Genomic DNA, 24,004 nt, shown 5'->3' with positions numbered 1-24,004 from the left:
TGGTAGTGCTGGAAGGATTAGAGATGAATGCTCCTAAGAAATGCTGTCCCTGCCACCTGTCCCTCATTGTCTCCCCCATGGAACATGTGAGCTGGGTCTCATTCTAAACGGACTTCCCTTTCACTGCCCCAAAGGCAGGAGTGAGGGCCACATGTCCATCTTAAAATCTCTGTGAAAGCCATATGAATTCATGTACACGAAAGTACTGGCATACTTTGAAATCATTACAATCGTTAGTTAATATTATATCGCACTATCATACATGTTTATGTTTCATAATAATTACTATTATTATAAGGGAAGATTTGATGCTGCCTCCAGGGTCCATTCTTATCACAAGTAAAAGTTTCTCTTTTTCATAAGCCTACTGGTGCTCTCTGAGGTCTAAGACAAAAGGAATGCTTATGTTGGCAAAGGTATCTTTTTTTTTCTTTTTTTTTTTAATTTTTTTTAACGTTTATTTATTTTTGAGACAGAGAGAGACAGAGCATGAATGGGGGAGGGGCAGAGAGAGAGGGAGACACAGAATCTGAAACAGGCTCCAGGCTCCGAGCGGTCAGCCCAGAGCCCGACGCGGGGCTCGAACTCACCGACCGTGAGATCGTGACCTGAGCCGAAGTTGGCCGCTTAACCGACTGAGCCACCCAGGCGCCCCTGGCAAAGGTATCTTTAAGTGGCTTCAGTTGTGTGGGGTGGCTATCTCATAGGTAGAAAATCCAGCCGCCCAGGCTATCGTCCAGACATAGCCTTTAGTGCTAAGAGGCCATTTTTTCAGCCTCAAAGTCACTCACATACACACCCTCATGAACTCTAAGAATTTCCCTTTTCATGGACTAGCAAGAAATACTGGGCTATGTTTTCTTTTTTCTTCTTTTGTATTTTTACCTTCTAGTTCTATCTCCTCTATTCTAGATCTGAAAGCAATAGGTCCCTAAATATAAGCTCTAAAATTTAAAATGTATGTGTATATATCAGAAATTGCATTTTCCTATCCAGTTATTTTCTCTTTCCCTCCTAAAAAAATACAGACATTGAACAATGCACAAATTACAATGTTCATGTATCCAGTCAAAAAAAACTTCTGGATGTGCCAAAAAGCAAGAAAATATGATCCACAATCAGGAGAAAAAAATGAATCAAGAGAAAGAGAGTCTGTCTGAGATAAATAAGTTGTAGAAGTTGCTGGCAGGCAGTTAAAGCTCTCAGATGTGGTCTCCAGTAGACTGGATTTTCGGTAAAGGGAAAGATTATCTGCGAAATTTCATTCAATAAAGATAAATAAATAAATAAATAAATAAATAAATAAATAAATAAATAAAACACAACTCCGCTAGATCTCACATGATCGAAGCTGGAAGGCCTCTCTACACACTGCATAGAGGTAACTCATCAGGTCCTCCTAATTGGCTGTGTTCAGATTTCCATAAGTTTCCCTTATGGAAAACGTAAGGGAATGTGCTTGATTTTTATATATTTCAACAGCGTTGCCAGCCTTATGCTACCCAAGTGCATCTGGGGAACCTAATGTGTAAACAATCGGGGACGCGGGAGGTGAAGGACTGAAGACTGGTGGTTCCCTGGTTCAAGTCCCTTTTCTTAAGCAGACCCTGAGGTCCTAATGATTTGAGCTTCCCCTCTGAGCCGACACTCGAGCAGGTCTCGCTCGTTAATGAAGCCGAGTGGGTCTCAGATGCAAAGCCTGCCCAGGCTTGGAGGGCTGTGGTCGGCCTAAGAACTCTCAGGGCGGCTCCCCCGGAAAGCTACCCTACAGGTCTCTTTCCCGCGCCCTCCCAACTTGGGAGGAGCCTGCGGTAGGGTGTGGTGGGAGGGGTCAACGCGAGCAAGGGGCGGGGCGGGACCTCGGCGCCGGGGGTGGGGGGCGGGGCTTGACGCGCCTCCGCCCCCGCCGCGGCCACTGTTCACAGCCCGGGTGCTGATCCGGTCCGAGGCCGCCTAGCCGCCTCAGAGTGCGCCCAGGGTCCCGGTCCCGAGGCGCGGGCCCTCCCGGAAGCCTCTAGAAAGGACAAGGAGCGGCGCCCGGCCCGGCTGGCTATGCCTCTCGTTGCTGCCGTTCCCGCCGACGACCGCGCGCCCGCGGCCTCAGGGGCGCAGCCGGGCCCCGGGGAGGCCGCGCTGTGAGGCGCCAGGGCCTAGCGGCCGCCGCGGTCGCGCCGGAGGGGCACGGGGCCCGCGCTCGCCCGCCTTCCTCGCGCTCTGCGGCCCCGCCTCGGCTCGCGGCCTCAGCCGCCGGCCGCCATGGCCTTCGCCGCCGGGGAGAGCGCGGGCTCGGGGCGCAGGCGACCGCCGCGGCACCGGGCGCTGCGCGGGCTGCTGCTGCTCTGCCTGTGGCTGCCGAGCGGCGGCGCGGCCGGGCCGCCCTCCGCGCCGCTGTCCGAACTGCATGCGCAGCTGTCGGGAGTGGAGCAACTGCTGGAGGAGTTCCGTCGGCAGCTGCAGCAGGAGCGGCCGCAGGAGGAGCTGGAGCTGGAGCTGCGCGCGGGCGGCGGTCCCCAGGAGGGCTGCCCGGGCCCGGGCGGCGGCGGCTACAGCGCCATGCCGGACGCCATCATCCGCACCAAGGACTCCCTCGCGGCCGGCGCCAGCTTCCTGACCGCGCCGGCGGCCGTGCGGGACTGGCGGCAGTGCGTGGCGGCCTGCTGCTCGGAGCCGCGCTGCTCCGTGGCCGTGGTGGAGCTGCCCCGGCGGCCCGCGCCCCCCGCCGCCGCGCTCGGCTGCTACCTCTTCAACTGCACCGCCCGCGGCCGCAGCGTTTGCAAGTTCGCGCTGCACCGCGGCTACAGCAGCTACAGCCTGAGCCGCGCCCTGCAGGGCGCGCAGGAAGACCCGGACGCCTCGCCTCCCATGGGTGAGCACTCCGCGGGAGGCGGCTGGGTCAGACCTCTTGGGTGCGGCCGCCCTCGCACCTGTTGGGTGGCTGCGTCCGGGAGACCCGCTTAGGCAGTACAGCCAAGTGAGAAATGGAACAGCTACGTTCCAAGTTATTTTAGTTCGCGGGCATCCAGAGGAGTGGCTGTGATTTGTCTTATGGATGGTTTCTGAGAAACCTTAGTAGATTGGGCAGAAGAGGGCACCGTGGGCTGCTTCTGGAATTTTTCTAGGCTCGGGGAGGGAGGCTGACCTGAGAGGAGTCACAGAAATTCGATTTAAAGGAGAAAAGCTCGAAGGGGGGAAAAAAAAGTTTATTTTAGGCCCAGAGGTTTTTTGTAAGTCATGGTTTGTGTCAAGAAATCACAAAAGCAAAATCTAATTAGATGCCAGCTTGCTCATAGCACATCCGTTTCTTAGCTCGGTTCTCACGACTCGTGATTCCGTGTGTAGTGATTTTCATCAGACAAAAATGGGAAGGGGAAACTTGGTGTCAGGTATTTTTGAAGTGGATCCAACTGATTCCCATGAACTACAGATCCCTTTTGTAAAGAGGGAAAGGAAGGGATTTGATTTTAGTTGAGAATAAGAAAGTTTAAGGCATGTCCCTTTTTAAAAAGAGCTAATAATGATGCTTTTCATTCTATAGTTTTACTTCCTGCACATGTTCTGAATGAGAGTCAAGGCATATACAGAAGGCACAAGAAAAATTGTAGCCGTTGGAGATTAAGGCTGTTGAGGGAATAAAACCTTGATTGGGCCCACGTTTGATTCCACTCTGTTGCTCTTTGATTTATAATAACATAAGAATGATACCGTAGCAAGATTGGGGAGGGGGGGTAGCCTCAGCTGCTTTGGAAATCTGGAATCTCCCAAGACCTGAAGGTCCAAAGACAAGGGTCTGGGAAACCATATCCACAATGGCCCACCTCCCTACCCACCTGCACCTCAGAGAAAGCTCAGAACCCGTGTTGGGATAGCAGACATCAAAGGTCACCCTGTGACTGCTCAGCCTTGAGGCAGACATTGGGAAGAACACCAAAGTGTTCTCCCTGAAGTGGAGGCAGGAAGCACTTTCACTTGGACCCCCACCACCATCACTGAGCCTGCCCCATGGTGTTATACATCCTTCCTCTTGACTCAAACACAGACCAAAAAATCCCAGCAGCGAAGAAACAAAATCCCTTTCCCTTGTTCTCACTGCACATCTGGAAAAAAAACCAACATTGCCACAGGAAGCTTTCTTATAAGCTGGGGGATAACAGAAGGAAAACAAGAAATATGCTTGTGGAAATTAAAAAAAAAAAAGTTAGGTTTACTAAGTAGAAGTTTCTGAGTTTGGGAATTCAATTATATAGATGGTCAGGGGTGAATACAGGTGACTGCAGGGTTTGGTCCTCATTCTGGAAAACACTGACATGCTCACACTTCATATCCCCAGCGACATGGAAACCAGAAGGGTCTGCGTAGCTCAGGCCCCAAGGCACCCTCATTCTCTGCAGCTAGGCCAAAGGTTACCTACCCACATGCCCTGCGTTTGCCCTGCCCAGATGCTTAACCGTTTGAAGTTCTTTATGCTTCCGAAACTTCTACGTTTTTCCTTCTTGAATCGTCTCTTTTTTTTGGATTTTTTAAAAAAGTTTATTCTGAGAGAGAGCACTCGTGAGTGTGGGAGGGGCAGAGACAAAGGGAGAGAGAGAATCCCAAGCAGGCTCCATACTGTCAGCTCAGAGCCCGATGTGGGGTTTGATCTTACCACCTGTGAGATTATGACCTGGGCCGAAATCAAGAGTCAGCTGCTTAACCGACCGAACCGCCCAGGCATCCCTTTTTCTGACTTTTGTGAGCATACAGAGTTGGAAGCCAAAGGAGCGGGAAAATGGTTTAGAAAAGCTCTTACAGAGAATTTGTTGGGAGGCCATGTGAGGTGAGTCAAAACGTCATGAAATGGTGAGGGGGTGGTTGGGATGGGATGGCACAAATTTATAGCAGAGTCCATCAGCTGTGTTTGTTGCTGATTGAGTTTGGTATGAGGCATTATTATAAGGTCCTTAGACACAGGAACTCATTCTCCTCACAACAGCCAAAGATCTGGGTTCTGTTATAATCTCTAGTGTACTGGAAGGCTTGGGGAGAGAAAGTAACTTGCCCAAAGTCTCGATGCTTGTGACTGTGGAGCTGCGTCATGCAAGTGTCACGCAGGAAATTTGTGGCAGAGACCATTAAAATAGTCATCCGTTCTTCTGGAATAGTTTTTGTAGGAAAGTGATCCATGCGAAAGAAAAAGGAGCAAAAATATTTATTGTGGCATCATTTATAATGGTGAAAAAAATTGATAACAAAGTAGATGTCTAATACGAGAGGTTAAAAATCAGAATGGATGGGGCACGTAGATGGCTCAGTCAGTTAAGCATCTGACTTCAGTTCAGGTCGTGATCTCACTGTTTCCGAGTTTGAGCCCTGCATCGGGCTCTGTGCTGACAGCTCAGAGCCTGGAGCCTGCTTTGGATTCTGCGTCTCCCTCTCTTTCTCTGCCCCTCCCCCACTCATGCTCTGTCTCTCTCTCTTTTCCTCTCTCCGTCTCTCAAAATAAATAAACATTAAAAATATTTTTAAAAAATCAAAATGGCAACTGTGAAGTTTATATAGTAACATGGGCAATAATAGAACATATGAGTAAATATTAATAAATAGAACCAGGGCGCCTGGGTGGCGCAGTCGGTAAGCGCCCGACTTCAGCCAGGTCACGATCTCGCGGTCCGTGAGTTCGAGCCCCGCGTCGGGCTCTGGGCTGATGGCTCAGAGCCTGGAGCCTGTTTCCGATTCTGTGTCTCCCTCTCTCTCTGCCCCTCCCCTGTTCATGCTCTGTCTCTCTCTGTCCCAAAAATAAATAAACTTAGAACCTATTAATAAGTTAGGTTAATTCAGGATGTAAATTTACGTTTCCTGTAACTGGAATACACTTTGGGTACCCCCACAGTATACTTAGAAAGATCTGGGCAGACATCAGAACTGACAGATTTATCATTTGTATCATCTTAGGCAACTTAGCCTCTAAAATCATTTCTTGAGTCTGATGCAGCTGATAATACCTGCCTCAGAGACTCATGAGAGTTGAGTGACATTATGGCTTACGAGCACTTAGCACTTATGCCACCCAATAAATGGCACCTCTTATTAATCATCAGCTCATATAGAGAAAGACTATAACAGTACACACTAAAAATGATGATAATCTGATTGGGGTTATGAATAATTCTTTCCTGAAGTGTTACAATTAAGAACACACAATGAAAAAAGAAACCACAAAAACCAATCAACCAACCTCATGGATCTTGACACATAGTATCTAAGCCTCTTTCCTTAGTCTGGCATGACTTCTGTATCCTGACTTCAAGAGTCCTTTCTAATTCCTCAACCTCCGCTATATCATTTGTGTCCACACAGTACAGATCCAGATTCCAGAACCTCCTCCTTGTCCTTAAGGCTCTGCTTACAGCAGTGTGTTGTAAATCAGATTAGTTAACTGAACAGTAATATTATTCTTACCTGTATAAAATGCCACCTTGATAGGCTTCATCAAAATTGGTATGAGTCTTATTTCGCCTCTGTAGATCTTACCAAGTGTGTCTGGTTTTCGAAAGAAATCAATGCTTCCAGAGTACTTAGCATTGCTTTATTGTATTTTGATGATGAAAAATGCAGATTTACCTTTGTCATGTTCTTTATCAGCAAGTCAAATATTTTTAAAATTTTTTTAATGTTTTTATTTATTTTTTTTTATTTAAAAAAAATTTTTTTTTCAACGTTTATTTATTTTTGGGACAGAGAGAGAGACAGAGCATGAACAGGGGAGGGGCAGAGAGAGAGGGAGACACAGAATCGGAACCAGGCTCCAGGCTCTGAGCTGTCAGCACACAGCCTGACACAGGGCTTGAACTCGTGAACCACGAGATCATGACCTGAGCTGAAGTCAGACGCTTAACCAACTGAGCCACCCAGGCAACCCATCAAGTCAAATATTTTTTTTAAATGATAGCACACTCCTTTCCTCTTCTTATTTCACTTGTTTATTTTTAAGGCCTGTTTCTGGGTAGATAAGCTCTGGCTTATTTTGAAATGCATTATGCAGTGTAACTTTCCTGGACTTGAACTGATGAAGAAATGTATCTCTCTTATTTCAGTTACAATAGCAATCAATGTAGAGGATATGAGGATTTCATTGTGCTTATAAATGGTATCTTAAAGCTTACCTAAAGAAAAGTGAACAACTAAAACAATGATTTTTTTTTCTTCCAGGAGGGGTAGAATTAATTAGTTTTGTAATATGTGGGGTATTTCAGAACTTACCTGATTTTTCCATCTTCAGTCTTTGTGGTTACATCTTTGAGGGCTTAAAAATATATTAAAGCATTCATTGTTTATATCCTATAGGTTTAGTTTGTTTACTTGTAAACAATACTTTAAAAATAAATTTTCATGCTAATTATAAGGTATTACTGCAAATTATAAGATGCTTTCCAGATTTATAAAGTGATAAACTACTGTGTGGAAAGCAATGGAAACTTCCAGAACCAAAAGAAATATCTGTGTAACACTGTGTAAAATGGCCTATTAGTAATGAAATTGTCACCTCTCTCCTTATCTGGGAGAAGCAGAATAAAGACATAAGACACTGGGTCTTTGCTCAGAGGTGGAAGAAGGCAGAACAAATTTCTTCTTAGGCAAAGGTTGATTGTGTGGCTTCTTTAAATCTAAGTTATTAGTCCTCATTCTTTTAAATGACTATAAAAATGGGACTCTTCTCAATAGACAAATGTAACCATTGGCAATAGCAAATGTGCTTATGCCCTGTAAACATGCTCATAAAAAAAAAAAGTCATCTCTTTTTGAGATGAACAGCAGCGTTCTTATTCAGAACAGCCACAGCTCTGAGAGCTGCCCGCCCCTTACAGAAATTCTGTTTCTGGGTATTGGGAGGATCAGTAGAGTAGAAGATAGGACTGGACGAGCAGGTCTCTGAACATCTGAAAAGTCATGGTAACTTGTTGAAGGGTTTTTCTTAAGCATGGAAATGACTCAATCAGATTAGAATTTCAGAAAAGTCATTTTAGCTGCAGTGTGTCAAGAGTGACTACCTGTTATTGCCTAGTGAGAAACCAATAGGATTGCTGCTAGCCCCAGACCTCAGGCCCTGCGACATCCGAATTGGCTCTTAGCCATTTGCTTAGGAAGCAACTGGGCTTTGGAGGAAGAGAGCAGTGCCTCAGCAACATCATTCAGCAGAAGTTAAGGAGGAACAAATCCAGGCCAGCATTTGGACAGAGCTTTGGCACTGGAGTAGGGAGGAAGTAGCAGATACCAAAAAGGATATATTATAAGAACCTATAGACTTTTTACCAGTAGTGTTACTAAGTTTCTTTAAAATATATCAGGGTGGGGGCGCCTGGGTGGCGCAGTCGGTTAAGCGTCCGACTTCAGCCAGGTCACGATCTCGCGGTCCGTGAGTTCGAGCCCCGCGTCAGGCTCTGGGCTGATGGCTCGGAGCCTGGAGCCTGTTTCTGATTCTGTGTCTCCCTCTCTCTCTGCCCCTCCCCTGTTCATGCTCTGTCTCTGTCCCAAAAAATAAATAAACGTTGAAAAAAAAATTTTTTTTAAATATATCAGGGTGAATGAGTGGCTCAGTTGGTTAAGCGTCCTACCTTTGATTTTGGATCAGTTCATGATCTCACGGTCGTGGGATCCACCTGCATTGGCTCTGCACTGGGTGTGGGGTCTGCTTAGGATTCTCTCTCCCTCTTCCGCTCTCCCCCACTCACACAGGCATGCTCTCTCCCTCTCTCTCTCAAAAAAAAGTGTGTGTATATATATATATATACACACACACACATATACATATATATATGTACATTTGAGTAAGTTTACTAATAAGCTTAAATCAATAAAATATTCATAACTCTGCACTTAGAAATGTTTTCTGTATGGAGCTTCTCCTATCAGTCACAACTGAAGCAGCTACCAGTTATAGATTAGTAGTTAGTGAACGTAGTTAGCCTTAAATTATTTAGTACTATGCCAGATCAAAGGTAAGCATATTTGTTTTGCTATTATACAGAAACTCAGTGTGCCAGCTTCTGTTATAAAAACTAGTTGTTAGAAACCGAATGTTTTCTATTTTCCTAGATGAAAATTTGTTTTCTAGAGAATTGCTAAGTTAAGCTTTATTTTGTGTGAACCTAAGAACTTGCCTTAACTTTCCAAATTTAATATTAGCTTTAAAAAAATTTTTTAATGTTTATTTATTTTTGAGAGAGAGAGAGAGAGAACAAGCAGGGGAGGAGCAGAGAGAGAGGGAGACAGAATCTGAAGCAGACTTCAGGTTCTAAGCTGTCAGCAGAGAGCCTGACGCAGGGCTCAAACCCACAAACCATGAGATTATGACCTGAGCCAAATTCGGACACTTAACTGACTGATCCACCCAGGCGCCCCAATTTATTTCCTATATGTAGAATACTTTATACCTATTTTAAAAACTTGAGGATGAGGAAAAAAATCTATATCAGAGGTGGATGTTTTTCAGATGTGTTTCAAAAGTCCTTTTTTAAAAAAATTCATTTAATTGAACCTTGAACTTAAATTATTTATGATTTAAATGAAACTTTGACTCTAGGGAGTAAAACTGCTACTCCAGATTGGATGGCCTACTACTTTGTCTTGTACCCACAATTTTGTCCTAGCTACTGCTAAGCGCTGATTCTCCACACCTTCTCTTCGGCATGTGTTAGAGCTAAATTCCATATTCTTAATAAATTGCTATTTTATTGTTTATTATATAAAGAGAATACACGAAAATCAATAAGAAAATAGCTTTCAGTTGCTATACATTCTCATACTAGTTGCTTGCTAGACGACATCTATTCTAGCAAACAAGATACTGCTTTAAATACATTGTAAAAAAATAGGCAGTCATCTCCTGTGAATTATTTATTTTCTTTCACAGAAAAGGATGAGCCTCCACTCAGCAAGGCTGGACAGGATGTGGTTTTGCACCTGCCTACAGATGGAGTGGTTTTGGACGGCCGTGAGAGCACAGACGACCATGCCATAGTCCAGTATGAGTGGACAATGTTGCTGGGTGACCCATCAGTGGACATGAAGGTAATTCATGATGTCATTGTAATGACACCAAATATTCCCACGAGGTGATCTCTCATAATGTTCTTCCACTCCCGTTTCCAAATTATGAGTAAGCTAGCAGAAGAGCTATAAAATGGAGAAAGCATAAAAGTGGTTGTTGAGGGGCACCTGGGTAACTCAGTCGGTTGAGCGTCCGACTTCGGCTCAGGTCATGATGTTGCGGTCTGTGAGTTCGAGCCCCACGTCGGGCTCTGTGCTGACAGCTCAGAGCCTGGAGCCTGTTTTGGATTCTGTGTCTCCCTCTCTCTCTGCTCCTCCCAGGCTTATGCTCTGTCTCTCTCTCTCAAAAATAAATAAAAACGTTTTTAAAAAAATTTTTTAAAAAGTGATTGTTGAAAAAGTTGGTTTATTAATATGAACTTACCTTCTACTGAGTAAACAGTGATCCTGATAATTTGTTTTGAAACTTATTCTCATTCTTTTTCTTCTTTTCTTTCTTTCTTTCTTTCTTTCTTTCTTTCTTTCTTTCTTTCTTTCTTTCTTTCTTTCTTTTTGAGAGTGAGAGGTGGGGCGTGAGCAGAGGAGAGGGGCAGAGAGAGAGAGAGAGAGAGAGAGAGAGAGAGAGAGAATCTTAAGCAGGCCCCATGCTTAGTGTGGAGCCTAACACAGTGCTCGATCCCATGACCCTGGGATTACGACCTGAGCTGAAATCAAGAGTCAGATGCTCAACTGAATGAGCCACCCCAGCTTCCCGAAGCTTTCTTTTTTTGCTAATTTTTTGGCAAAACATTTGAAGGGAAAAGACTCATGCTTTGTTTTAATGACTCAGGTTACTTTTTCCTTTTTTTATTTTTTATTTCTTTACATTTTTAACATTTTTTTTTTTACATTTTTTATTTCTTCTTTCCTTAGTTCAAGGTTCAGGCAGAAAATTTGAAAAATATAAAACAATATAAAGAGGAAAATAACAATAGAATACATGAATCCTTCACATGATCCAGAAAGCAACTATCTCACCTAGCAACGAGGCCTGCTTGAGATAACTGAGTTTGTAAGTGAGGTGAAGAGTGACCTCAGACATTCGGGTTTGGGCACACGCAGCACTGGTTTTCCCCCAGACTTATTGGGCTGAGCAGGAATTGCTACAGATGGGAGTGAGTCACTGGCTCAGTGACGGTCTAAACACAAGAGTCTTTCTGTTGTGTTGTGTTTTGTTTTGTTTTGCCTTGTTTGAGCTGTAGATAACATTAGTCTCAGAAGAACAACATAATGACTGGATATTGTGAAATGATCACAGCAATAATTCTAGTTAACATCGCATGGTAACACATTTGTTTTTTGTGATCAGGTCACGATCTCACAGTTCGTGGGTTTGAGCCCCATATCAGGCTCTGTGCTAACAGCTCAGAGCCTGGAGCCTGCTTTGGATTCTGTGTCTCCCTCTCTATGCCCCTCCCCGACTCGTTTTCTGTCTCTGTGTCTCTCAAAACTAAGTAAACATTAAAAAAAAAATTTATTCTCAGCAACTTTCCTTTTTTTAAAAGAATTTTTTTAACTTTATTTATTTATTTTGATAGAGTCAGAGACACAGTGAGTGGCAGAGGGGTAGAGAGAGAGGGAGGGAGAGAATCCCAAGCAGGCTCTGCACTGTAGCACAGAGCCTGAGGTGAGGCTTCAACTCATGAAACTGTGAGATCATAACTCGAGTCGAAATCAAGAGTTGGATGCTTAACTGACTGAGCCACCCAGGCGCCCCTACTCTCAGCGACTTTCAAATATACAGTACCGTATTATTAACTATAGCCACCATGTTGTAATTACCTCCCATGACTTATTCATTTCATCACTTTACTCATTTTGCCCAACCTTCACACCTTGCCTCTTGCAACTACCCATCTATTCTCTGTATATATAAACTCAGTTTTTTTCTTTTAATTTTTCTTTAAGTTTATTCATTTATTTTGAGCGGGAGAGAGCAAGAGCACAAATAGGGGAGGGGCAGAGAGAATGAGAAACAGAATCCCAGGCAGGTTCTGTGCTGTCAGTGCCCAGCCCCATGCAGGGCTCGAACTCAGGAACTGCAAGATCATGACCTGAGCCAAGATCAGGAGTAGGATGTTTAACTGACTGCGCCACCAAGGTGCCCCAAACTCATTTTTTTTCGTGTTTATATATATATATATATATATATATATATTTTTTTTTTTTTTTTTTTTTTTTTTTTTTGAGGGAGAGGCAGAGAGAGAGAGAGAGAGAGGGAGACAGGATCTGAAGCAGGCTCAGCTCTGACAGCAGTGAGCTGGGTGTGGGGCTCGAACTCACTAACCACAAGATCGTGCATGACCTGATCCGAATTTGGATGCTGAACCAACTAAGCTACCCAGGTGTCCTGGAGTTCAGTTTTTTGTTTAGATTCTACGTATAAGTGAGGTCATAAGGTATTTATCTTTCTCTGACTTATTTCACTCAGAATAATAACTTCCAGGTCTATCCATGTTGTCACAAATGGCAAAATTCTTTTTTATGGCAGAATATTTGTATACCACTGTTTTTTTATCCATTCATCCGTCAATGGACGTTTAGGTTATTTCTTTATCTTGGCTATTGTAAATAATGCTGCAGTGAACACGGGGGCGCATATGTCTTTTCAAGTTAGTGTTCTTGCTTCCTTCAAATATACCCAGAAATGGAATTGCTGGGTCCATAAAAGGCATCCTGAGTCGTGAGACTAGTCGCTTTTTGTTAACTCTTTCAAGACCCTTCCTAGATAGCAATATTTCCTGGCTTAGTCAAATAAACTTTGTCTAAACCGCTTTAGTTAGAGGAGGCACAAAAAGTCAATACTGGTTTGCTAGAGCTGCTGTAACAAAATACCACAGCCTGGGTGGCTTAACCAACAGAAATTTCGCCCAGTCCTGGAGGCTAGAAGTCCGAGATCAAAGTGTCAGCAAGGCTGGCTTCTTCGAAGGCCTCTCTTCTTGACCTGCAGTTAGCTGTCAACTGCTTCCTCTGTCTTCCAGGGTCTTCCCTCTGTGGGGAAGCAGTGATTTTATTCTGTTGGAACAAAACCAAAAACGATAATCAGCTAGTCCTTCAAGACTGATTTAAGTCCATTATTTAGTCAACAATTATATAGTCTTAGACTTGCCCGGACCCTTGGCCAGCATCTTACCCAGCTTCCCACCCATAGAGGAGCCCCCTCCATCACATCCCTTCCAGTGGTCATCCACTCTCTGCCTGATTTTTCCCGAGGTGAAAGCTTACTAGTTCACATCATGTCCTGTGACATCTTCCATCAGCTCTAGTTATTAGGGAAGTGGGATGTGCCTCCTCTTACATCTGTGCCCTGGTGCTGGATCTTCTCTTTGGAAAAGCACTGAACGCATCTTCTTTTTATTCTGTGTATCAGCCACTTACAATTTTGAAAAAAATGAACGTCGACCACTTGGAATGCTCTTCTCAGAATTCAACACTCTCAGTCTTTCAGATTGTTCCTCATGAGTTGATTTTTCAGATTTCACATTTACCATTCAGCATCTTCTGGATTTTCTCAAGACTGTTCCATGCCCTTCTTAAAATCTGACACCCCTATGAATTCCATATGTAAACTGTGGTTCTTCCTGACACAGACTATCACCTCCTGTGATTCAGGCATTGTCTCTACTTGTATTGATGAAGCTTAATTTATATAAGCTATTTTAGTGGCTGCTTCACACAATAGATTCATGTTGAGTTTTCCATTAGCAGGATTACCTAAAACCTGCTTCATCTTTCCGCATGAACTGCTGTCCTGATAGCCTCCCCTTCCCGTGTTTGTGTAATTGATTTACTGAACCTGAGTACAGGACCTTATGTTTATCCTTTTACATCCGAGTCTTTTGGTTTTCATCTACAACAGAAATAATTTTGAACTTTAAGTGTCATCCAGCATATTTATTATCCTCCAATGCATTGTGTCAGCTGCAAAATTAATATCTTTATTGCTTTGATCAGAAAAGGTACATGGACAAGTCATTGATTATACCACTAGAGAGCTCCCTTGAGATGGACACTGACTGTTAATTGGCACTTCTGGGACATATCTGTTCCAGCAGCTATAAATCTTCCTCCATTATCATCTAGCTTTGTGTATTTGCTATTAAAAGCTTTATTCTGTAAGCAATGAATTGCATAGATGAGTGCTGAATAAAAATACTGCTGATGATTCAGTATTAATTTACTGAAGATATTTATGAAGAAGTAACAAAATTAGGCACTCCTTATGGGCTTTTAGGGCTGACTGCTCTGCCATCAAGAGGAAAATGTGGACCAATTCCCCAGCCAAGTGTATAATGTATTGGCAGATGGATCTAAAGTTATAAAACCATAACCCAAGTGACAAAGTTTACAAGAAAAGAGCTATTTGCTACCAAACTGACTATCTTATAATGGTGTACATTGATGAATGCTCTCAAAAGTAAATTCTTACCCTACTATGACTTCATCATAATAAAGGCGCCATTAATTGAGCCCCCCACTCAGTGCCAGGCAGTGTAGACCTATCTGTAATCCTCAGAATAACCTCACAAGAAGGCACATCCCCACCTTGTGGGTGAAAATTGTAATAAAATATGGTGAAAGACTGAAATGGCAAGAGATGACTTAGCGCCTTTCAGTGGAGTGATGGGGGCTGCGGAGCAGATCCTTCAGGGTCGCCATTGGTACATTGTAGAAAACAGAGGGTGGGGCTCTCAGGTCATGACCTCACGGTTTGTGAGATTGACCCCCCCCCCCCAACAGTGCAGACACTCCCTGGGATTCTCTCTCTCTCTCTCTCTCTCTCTCTCTCTCCCTCCCTCCCTCCCTCCTTCCCTCCCTCCCAACCTCTCAAACATTAAAGAAAGAAAAGAGGTGGGAATGCAAATTATTCTTGTCCATTGAAATGCAAATAAATTTTTCATATAGTAGAGATAAAATTGATCTCTGCCCTGTGGAAAAGTGGATTTCAAGCATGACATTTTAACACCCGAAGGTATTAATCTGTTAATACATTCATTTTGGTGACTAATAGTTACTAACAGCAAACTTGTTTCAGCGTTGCATCTCCTGGCAACTTCACTTAAGCATTCATGACTCCTTGTATCTTCCTATTCTTCAGATTCGCCTTTGAATCTGTGGGATGCTTTATTGGTTTTCTCTTTAATTAGAGCTAAATAAAATCTTTGATGCAGGTTCATATTAGATTTGTGTGAGATCTTAACACATATTCATACCCGAGAATAAGATACACAGGTATTTTCAAGCCATTGTGGAATTATACTTTGCTTACAATGCACCCAAGTGAGAGGTTTTTAAAAGTCTCTGATTTCAGAGTGATTCATTTCCTTCCAAAATTAAATATGTACATAAGAACAACAACAATGAAGATTTGTGTGAGAGTCATAGTTTAAACATTTTGAGAATTTTCCTTTAACAGTAATTAACATCCTTCAGGGGCCATCCCACGGATCCCTTTCACTTGGGCAGCCTGATTTTACACCCCACAATTTCTTTTCTTAAGTTTATTTTATCTATTAGTCTCTACACAGGTGTGGGGCCAAACTCACGACCCCGAGATCAAGAGTCAGTGCTCTTCCGACTGAGCCAGCCAGGCACCCCTACACCCCAAAACTTCTGACAGAAAAATTGGGACTCTCAAGTCAAATTCTTTTTTCTGAGAATGGGATCCAGCTGACTGGAATGTTAATGCAAATCCTCCTTCAAGCTGCAAAATGGGGCTCACTTGGAAGGTTGTTGAGAATGGGGGCAGAGCAATTATAGGCTAGTATAGTAAAAGAATTAAGTTAAAACCCAATGTGGGATACACTTGTTCTTATGCCCCTTGACCATTCTCACCCCTCTAGGGCCCTCACTGGCCAGGCTTTCCACTGGGTGCCTCTTCTGGACTCCTCCTCTCTCCTTCCGTCTTCCCTGTTCTCCATCTGCACAGGCTCCTTAACTCCTCTCATTAGAGAGAAGCTTTGAGTAAAGGCCTGGGGTGGGGGGCGGGTAGAAGTGTCAGCCCTCCCTTTGTCTTGAAATACCTTAAGACTAGGTTGTAGGACTATCTTTTCACGTCCAAAAGACTCATTCAGGTATTCACAAAACAACAAAAACCAACTAGGTCCTTATTGTAAGAGAGGAATTATTTCTGCCAACTTAATAATAAAAAAACTTAGTCTAAGTATTTTTAGTACTTAGCGTGTGTATTCAGTGCTATACTAAGCAGTTTACTTTGACTAAACATATGGGAAAGCTTATGTTCCTGGCTTGGTTTCTTCATTTATGAAAAAAGAATAGGAAAGATGATTGGTCAGAACGAAGAGTCTACCCGCTGGACTTTAAAGTTACATGTTTTGGGGCGCCTGGGTGGCTCAGTCGGTTAAGTGTCCGACTTCAGCTCAGGTCATGATCTCGCGGTCCGTGGGTTCGAGCCCCGCGTCGGGCTTTATGCTGACAGCTCAGAGCCTGGAGCCTGTTTCAGATTCTGTGTCTTCCTCTCTCTCTGACCCTTCACTGTTCATGCTCTCTCTCTGTCTCAAAAATAAATAAACATTAAAAAAAAATAAAAAATAATAAAATAAAATAAAGTTACATGTTTTCTGCCCTTGAACAGGATATTCTATATCTGCTTAACTGAATATTAATCTATAATACAAAATGCAAATACAAAAGGACGCATTTTCTTAAATGCAAAAGGACACATTTTTTTAGGCAGCCCATTAGATGACACTGAGTTCACGATTATTCAATGTAATACATTTTTTTTCAACATAAGACATTTAAATCTGAAGTCAAAAGTAAAATATGACATTTAGGAACAGGATACAGAGTACAAGGATGTTCAAATGATTTTAGAATAACTAAATGATCTTAGAATATCACATGTAACGAGAGTTTACTAAAGAATGGATATGGTTTGGGGACTTCTGGGTGGCTCAGTCAGTTGAGCATCCAACTCTTGATTTCTGCTCAAGTCATGATCTCACAGTTTGTGGGATTGAGCCCCATGTCAGGCTCTGTGCTGACAGCACAGTGCCTGCTTGGGGTCCTCTCTCTCCCTCTCTTTGTGTCCCTCCCCTGCTTGCACACATACTCTCTCAAAATAAATGAATAAACTTAAAAAAAAAAAAAAGAATGGATATCGCTTACATCAATAACTTCATTATGAAATTAAAACCATTTGCACACTGGCTTGCCTGCTGCACATAATTAATTTTTGAAAATAGATTATCATCTAAATTGGGACCTATTGAGGGGAGGGGGAAAGGAGGTGGTATTCCCAAATCTTTATTTTTATTTATTTTATTTATTTATTTATTTTTTTTTTTGAGAGAGCAGAAGTGGGGGAGGAGTAAAGAGAGGGGAACAGAGGATCTGAAGTGGGCTCTGTGCTGACAGCAGCAGGCCTGACATGGGGCTTGAACTCACGAACCATGATATCATGACCTGAGCTGAAGTCAGATGCTCAAGGGAGGTGGTATTCCTAATTACACCAGGACCACAGAGGAAAATTGGAACATGGGTCCGTCTTGATAAAATCCAAGTTTCTTGAGACGGGATGGTCTATATGGGATCTCCCAATTAGACTCATTTTTAAACCACCCCCAACAGATAAAATGGTATTTTATAACTCAACCTTAGAGTAAAGGTTTCCAAGAAAATGAATATAAATAGAAACGAGACTTGACTTTTTAGTCATAGGGCAAGAGAGCACAAAATAATTGTTGAATTTCAAATTGCATTCTTTCTCCTTGTATAGGAGCCGTTTTGTCACTTACTCCTCCTCAGTCAGATTTCCTGAGATATGATTTGGGTCAGGACTGAAAATGCTCACAAAAGGAATGAATCATTACGTGTTAAGGAGATGACTTAAAAGCCTATTGAAAGATTTTATAAAAATTTAGCAAGGATTTTCAAGACAGCCTGCAGTTGTCAAACCAATACCCAAGTTTCCAGAGGACCTACTGTGGTCTTAAAGATTAAACACTAACTGTGTCCATCGTCTTCTGTTTTCTACACGTCTTCCTTGATGTGTAGAAAGAAATACATAAAATCTGTAATATCACAACAGAATTTATAACACTGAGGAGGGATTTCTTTAGAAGTATTTTCAGTGAGGGGAGGAACAATGAGCTGAAGAGGGATTTTACTGCCCACAGATGCTTCCAGAAGGCTCTGTCTCCCTTCTCATTCCTTGCTCCCTCCCTCCTTCCTTTATTCCTTGATATTTTTTCCCTTTCTCTCTTAAAGCTTAGAACTGTGACAATACTTACTAGGATTCTAATAATACTTGCTAATTAATTGCTTCTGTCTCTCTCTCTCTTGTTAAGTAATTGACTGCTTAGCTAATCTTTCCAAAAGTGCTCTTACAGCCCCCAGATCTGTATCATCCTTCTTAGCGTGACCAGCAGAACATTGCTCAGCACTCTGGTCTCATACAGATACTGCAAAGAGCTGTTATGTGTCATCTGACAATTTCTTTGCCCCCCATCAAAGGAGATCCTAGGCACACATAACTATTATTATTTCTTGGCTATTGGAGAATTTCTAGTCTTCAGAAAAACAAAATGTAAATCACTTCAATAAAAGTTATCCCAGACATTCTAGGCCTCTGGTGGGAGTGGGCAGAGTGATGGAGAGGAAGCTGTTTCTACATTTAAAAAAGAAAAAGAGAAAAATGGTCATTGGGTACCTGAGAAAACTTCGTATCAACTTCATCTATTTCCTTCCTCCTTCAAGTGAGCCAATTTGTCATGAATGAAAGACATCAAACAAGTAAAACTTCTGACAGAGCATCTGCTTGACTATGGTTTTTGAATCCTAGCTCTACTACTTCTTGTGTGGGAGACCTTGGCGGATGATTTAATAAACCACTTGCAAGAAGAAAAGAACAGGAGCCCTTTCAAGGCATTATTATTGTGGTCAAATAAGGTTGTGCAAGTAAGGCCCCCGGAGCAGTGAGCAGCACATAGCAAACATTCAAGCATGATGATACTATTCAATGTATCATGAGATTATTTTTCCTTCCATGGTATTCACCCCGCTCCTGATAGTCTTGTCTTACACCCAGCAAGACTGTGTTGCTGCCTGGGTGCTGTTCTTTTAGAGATTCTCCCAAGGAAGCCCAAACCCCAAATACTCCATGTGCTCACCAGCGCACAAAAAGCCTTCAACAGGGAGCAAATACTCACTCCTCAAATGTCTGAAGAGGCAACGCTTCAGACTCTGATCTGAGGCCAGAAAGGACTTTTATGAAAGGAACAATTTTGGGGCACCTGGGTGGCTCAGTCGGTTGAGCGTCCGACTTCGGCTCAGGTCACGATCTCATGGCTCCTGAGTTTGAGCTCTGCGTCAGGCTCTGTGCTGACAGCTTGGAGCCTGGAGCCTGCTTCATATTCTGGGTCTCCTTCTCTCTCTCTGCCCTCTCCTGCTCATGCTGTCTCTCTCTGTCTCTCAAAAATATATAAAATAAACATTAAAAAAATTTTTTTTTAATTTAAAACGAGCAATTTTGACACTGAGAAAGCCAGAGGGCTAGGCGTTTCCTGGGAGTGAGAACAAAAGCAGGAGAAGAGAAGCAAAACATACCACCTTCCAAAGAACTGAAACAAGGCTGAACTGCCTCAAAATTTCACCAACGTCCGTGCACCTCGGCCCTCCCATTCACCCAAATCTTCGAATAAGGGACAGAAAGTAATGGCAGCCCGCAGGGCATTGTCCAGACAGAGACGATTCCCCGTACAGATTTCCTAAGTAACACCTGGGGATAAATTGGAGCCCATGAATGAATATTCCATTGTGGTTTTGAGGATTTCTTTGTAAGTGTCTTGCTTCAAAAATGAAGAATGAAGACAGGAGAAAAAAACCAGTGAATCCTAGAACTTCCTGCTCTGATTAAGGGGGAAGACACTTCAGAGCATGCAAGATGGGGATAGTTCGTACCTGTTGTGTTTCAGCGTCAGCCATGAGCCTAAATGTAGCCTGCCCTCACTTAAGTAGGAATTCTTTTTACATTATAGCTCAAGGGCTTGAATATTTAATTGCAGTTTTTTTCTTTAAGAAAATTACTTATAATATTACTTATTATATAATTACTTGTAATTATCATTATAAGGAAATGTTGAAAAATAATCCCCCTGGGGAAGAAAAAGTATGTAATTCAGGAAGAATAAATCTGGGTAAACTGAATTAAGAAAGATCTATTCCAGAAAAGGCAGAAGCTTTGAAGTTCTTTGCCTGTTCAGAAACAAACACACAACTTCCCAGACAATAATTGACAAGCGCAGTAGGATTCCAGAATCACAGGAGTTGACAGTCAATCTGTGTGCTTCTGGTCAAACGGGGTTTAAACCTGATTTACTGTAATCTACTTTTTTTAGACCATGACAGCTGGCCAGTCTGGGTTCTTTCTAAGAAATGGTTCTTGGAATAAGGACCTTGGAAGGCCTGAATCTGTTGACCGAGATGTAGGATTCTGGAATGGCTGTGCATATGGAATTTATAACTAAATGGCCTGGATTCAAACCCAGTTTTGCCAATTCCCTAGCCGGGTGAACCTGGGGAAATTATTCCATTCTTTAAGCTTCAGCTTCCTCAATTGTAAAGAGGATGATACAACCTGATAGAGTTTCAGTAAGGGATGAAAATAGGAAAACGCAAATAAAGCACTTAGCATATTTCAGAGCATAAAATGAGCATTCCCGGAGGGGCACCTGGGTGGCTCAGTGTGTTGAGCTCTTGGTTTCAGCTCAGATCATGACCTCACAGTTCATGGGATCAAGCCCCATGTCAGACTCTGTGCTGACAGTGTGGAGCCTACTTGGGATTTTCTCTCTTCCTCTCTCTCTGTCCTTCCCCTGCTCGAGTATGTGTGCGCTCTCTCTCTCTCTCTCTCTCTCTCTCTCTCAAAATAAATAAATAAACATTTTAAACAATGAGCACTCCAGGAGAGGAAAACTATTACAGTTTTATCTAAATACCTTGGGATGTAAATATTGGGCTATTTTGACCAATACATTAACTGAATTACAAACAGAATAGATTCACTCACTTGTATATAAACAAAAAGTTATGAGGGCCTTTCAAAGTCAAGAAGCAAGGGAGTAAGGCACTGTGAAAAACTTGTAGGGAATATTGCCCTCAAGTAACTTGACACTGGTTGAGATTAGATATGCACCTAAATAACAAAAATACCAAGTAGAAAGTGGCAAGACTAGGGTGCCTAGTTGGCTCAGTTGGTTGAGTGTCCAACTTCAGCTTGGGTCATGATGATCTCGCAGTTCATGAGTTCAAGCCCCACATTGGGCTCGCTGCTGTGAGCTCAGAGCCTGCTTCAAGTCCTCTGTCCCCTCTCTACCCCTTCCCCACTTGCCCTCTCTCACAAGTAAACATTTAAAAAAAAAAAAAAGTGGCAAGGCTATAAAAGAATGTAGATAAAGTGCTACTGGAACTCAAAGGAAGGAGAGATTATAATCTCATTGAGAGAAGTCAGAGAGGACTTTGCAGATGAGGGCCCTGTGGTATATGTCTCTATAACCTGAATATTTTGATAATAGGATAGGACTTACACAAGTCTTATTGACTTGAAAAGATGCACATTGTATGGTGCAAAAATTTTGGACATGTCTGAGAGCATTCAAATTCAATGTGTATTCTCTGATATGGTAACTTAGGGCCATAAAATCACTATCCAGTTAAAATGAGAATCAGGTTTGGCTTTACCCAGAGGATAGATAGTTGGCTATTTGCCCAGTGGTCTGTACAATAACATACTTTTACTTTTCTTTCTAAAAAACAGTACAGAGGACAGTGCCTGGGTGGCTTAGTCAGTAGAGCATGAATCTCTTGATCTAGGGGTTGTAAGTTCAAGCCCCTTGTTGGGTGTAGAGATTACATTAGAGAAAAAAGGAAAGAGAAGAGAAGAGAAGAGAAGAGAAGAGAAGAGAAGAGAAGAGAAGAAAGAAGAGAAGAGAAGGAAAGAAGGATTCAGAGAGATCTTGTCTACACTTTACCCACATCTTGCCAAACCAAGATATCGTATTGATCTTCCCTAGACTCAAAAGGAGAGAAGGGCAGTAAGAGAAGAAACAACAGGGAAGCAGTACTAATCTTTTGTCTGTAGAAACTCTGCATTATGGCCAGATGTCAAGAAAATTGGCTCATGTGCTCAGGGAATGTTGTCCTACTCTTGGTGGGAACAATGAGAACTTTTGTCTTATTCTCTTTCTCCTCTGCCATATATATTTTTTATCCTGACACTTAGGAAATGTTTGTAAAATTCTTTCCAATGTCAAATAAACATGAGATATGGAAGGATCACCTGGATGCTTGAAGTTCGGAAACCATTCTAAATATTCTAAATACCTGATTTCAAGGAAAGACACCTTTTGTTAACTAAATGAATAAAAAGGCCAAGGAGAGGATATTAACGTGAATAGATCTAAATTTAAGCTCATCCAGGACTTTGAAGGTTATTACCATGACCTTGATCTGGATCAGTGTTCCCTGCATCAGAGAGGAGGTGCCTAGGAAGGCAGAGAGAGGCATCCACAGCCCAGGTGGACAATTGCCCTCTTAGATAGTGGATGCCTGTCCTTCCAGCCCAGCATTGAAAAGAGACTTCCCATGGTCCCTGGGTGGCTCAGTCGGGTAAGTGTCTGACTCTTGATTTCAGCTCAGGTCATGATCTCATGGATTGTGAGATTGAGCCCCACATCGGGCTCTGAGGTGAGTGTGCAGAACCTGCTTGAGATTCTCTCTCCTCTCATGTACCTGGGCAGCAAACCTCTCAGCTGCCGGCTTTCTGCAGTCTTAAGTCTGCAGGCAGACCAGCTGTGACAAAGCTTCTCCCCTCATAGCACCTTACTCCCTTGCTCAAGGCTGCAAGGCTCAGTCAACACATTCCAGCATGGCCATCAGCTGCCACCATGTACCCGTGTGTTCTAAGTCCCGGAACTAGTGGTCTTATCTATTACACCACTGCGACCTAGGAAGGCCTGCCTGATGCTGAGCCAGAGTTGGAGAGAGTGAGAGTCTGTCACCAGCGGCAACCTTACGGCCTCTTGCCCCTTGCAGTCATTGGCGCCCCTTGGTTCAGCCTCACACTCCTCCGGCCATAGGGAGAGGTTATAACTCACCCTTCCCTTGCAATCATGTGGACAGGGGTGGAAGCGAAAGTTTCCAGAATCAAGGGATACCAGTCCCAGTCCCACTGGAGTGCAGGTCTCTTGACCCCTGCAGTGACTCAGGCTAGAGACAGGGTGGGCTCAGACCAGGATGGTGACAATGGACCTGATGAGAAGCGCTTAAATTCGAGATGTGTTTGGATATGGAATGTGAAAGAAAAGGGGGGTTTGGTATGACCCTGAGGCCCAAGCCACAGTTTTTGTCTCATTTTAAATCTCACTCGTCTGAATCTCTGCTGTTCTCTCCTTGTTCTCAGACATCGAGAACCCTCTTGTTTCTGAGGATCAGTGGCCTGCTCCAGACTCTCACATTCTCTTGTCATCTTCAGTTTTCTCTCTGCATGCCCTTTGGGTAGTGTTGTAGTTCTCACATAAGTGGACCCCCGTTTGATATTCTCTTGTTGTAGTTGGGCCTGAAGATCATGTAACAGTGTGGCAGTGAAAACTGCGTAACATCTCCTTGAAATACACAATGAAGGCCTGGCTTGCTTCTTTGCCAGCTCTCCAACTTACAGCTTTTGCACGGAGAGCGATGGGACCACTTAGTGACGGTTTTACACCTGGACATCTCGATTCTGTCTCTGTCTCAGTGAGTGAGAGTCACGTTATTGAGATTTCATTTTCCTGTCTGTAAAAACAGGGTTGTTCAGCTTGAGATGAGAACTAACGAATGGAGACAGTTAGTTACATTTAAGCATTTACTACGTTATGCTCTTTCGATATTTAAAAAACTAAACTTGTATTTTATATTTAAAACTTATATGTAAGCCCCACAT

The 24,004-nt window shown here is 43.1% G+C and overlaps 1 protein-coding gene across 6 annotated transcripts in view; it reads left to right on the top strand.

Annotated features, from left to right (window-relative positions):
* The first annotated feature begins 1,892 nt into the window (after positions 1-1,892).
* Positions 1,893-24,004, top strand: part of LRP11 (LDL receptor related protein 11) — a 64,612-nt gene continuing 42,500 nt past the window's right edge. For 2 of the 6 annotated variants that reach the window (XM_045058193.1, XM_045058192.1), the window contains exons 1-2: positions 1,893-2,866; positions 9,887-10,044. In XM_045058193.1, the coding sequence (XP_044914128.1) occupies positions 2,257-2,866; positions 9,887-10,044 (768 nt within the window). In that variant the 5' untranslated portion in view covers positions 1,893-2,256. The remainder of the gene's footprint in view (positions 2,867-9,886; positions 10,045-24,004) is intronic. The other 4 variants (XM_045058190.1, XR_006598394.1, XM_045058191.1 and 1 more) reach the window with 3 other exon arrangements.

This window comes from Felis catus, chromosome B2 (genome assembly GCF_018350175.1).
Source record: "Felis catus isolate Fca126 chromosome B2, F.catus_Fca126_mat1.0, whole genome shotgun sequence".
In the NCBI taxonomy this organism is placed as follows: Eukaryota; Metazoa; Chordata; class Mammalia; order Carnivora; family Felidae; genus Felis; species Felis catus.
The sequence above is the reverse complement of the archived record's forward strand: the minus strand, read 5'-3'. Positions and strand labels throughout refer to the sequence as shown.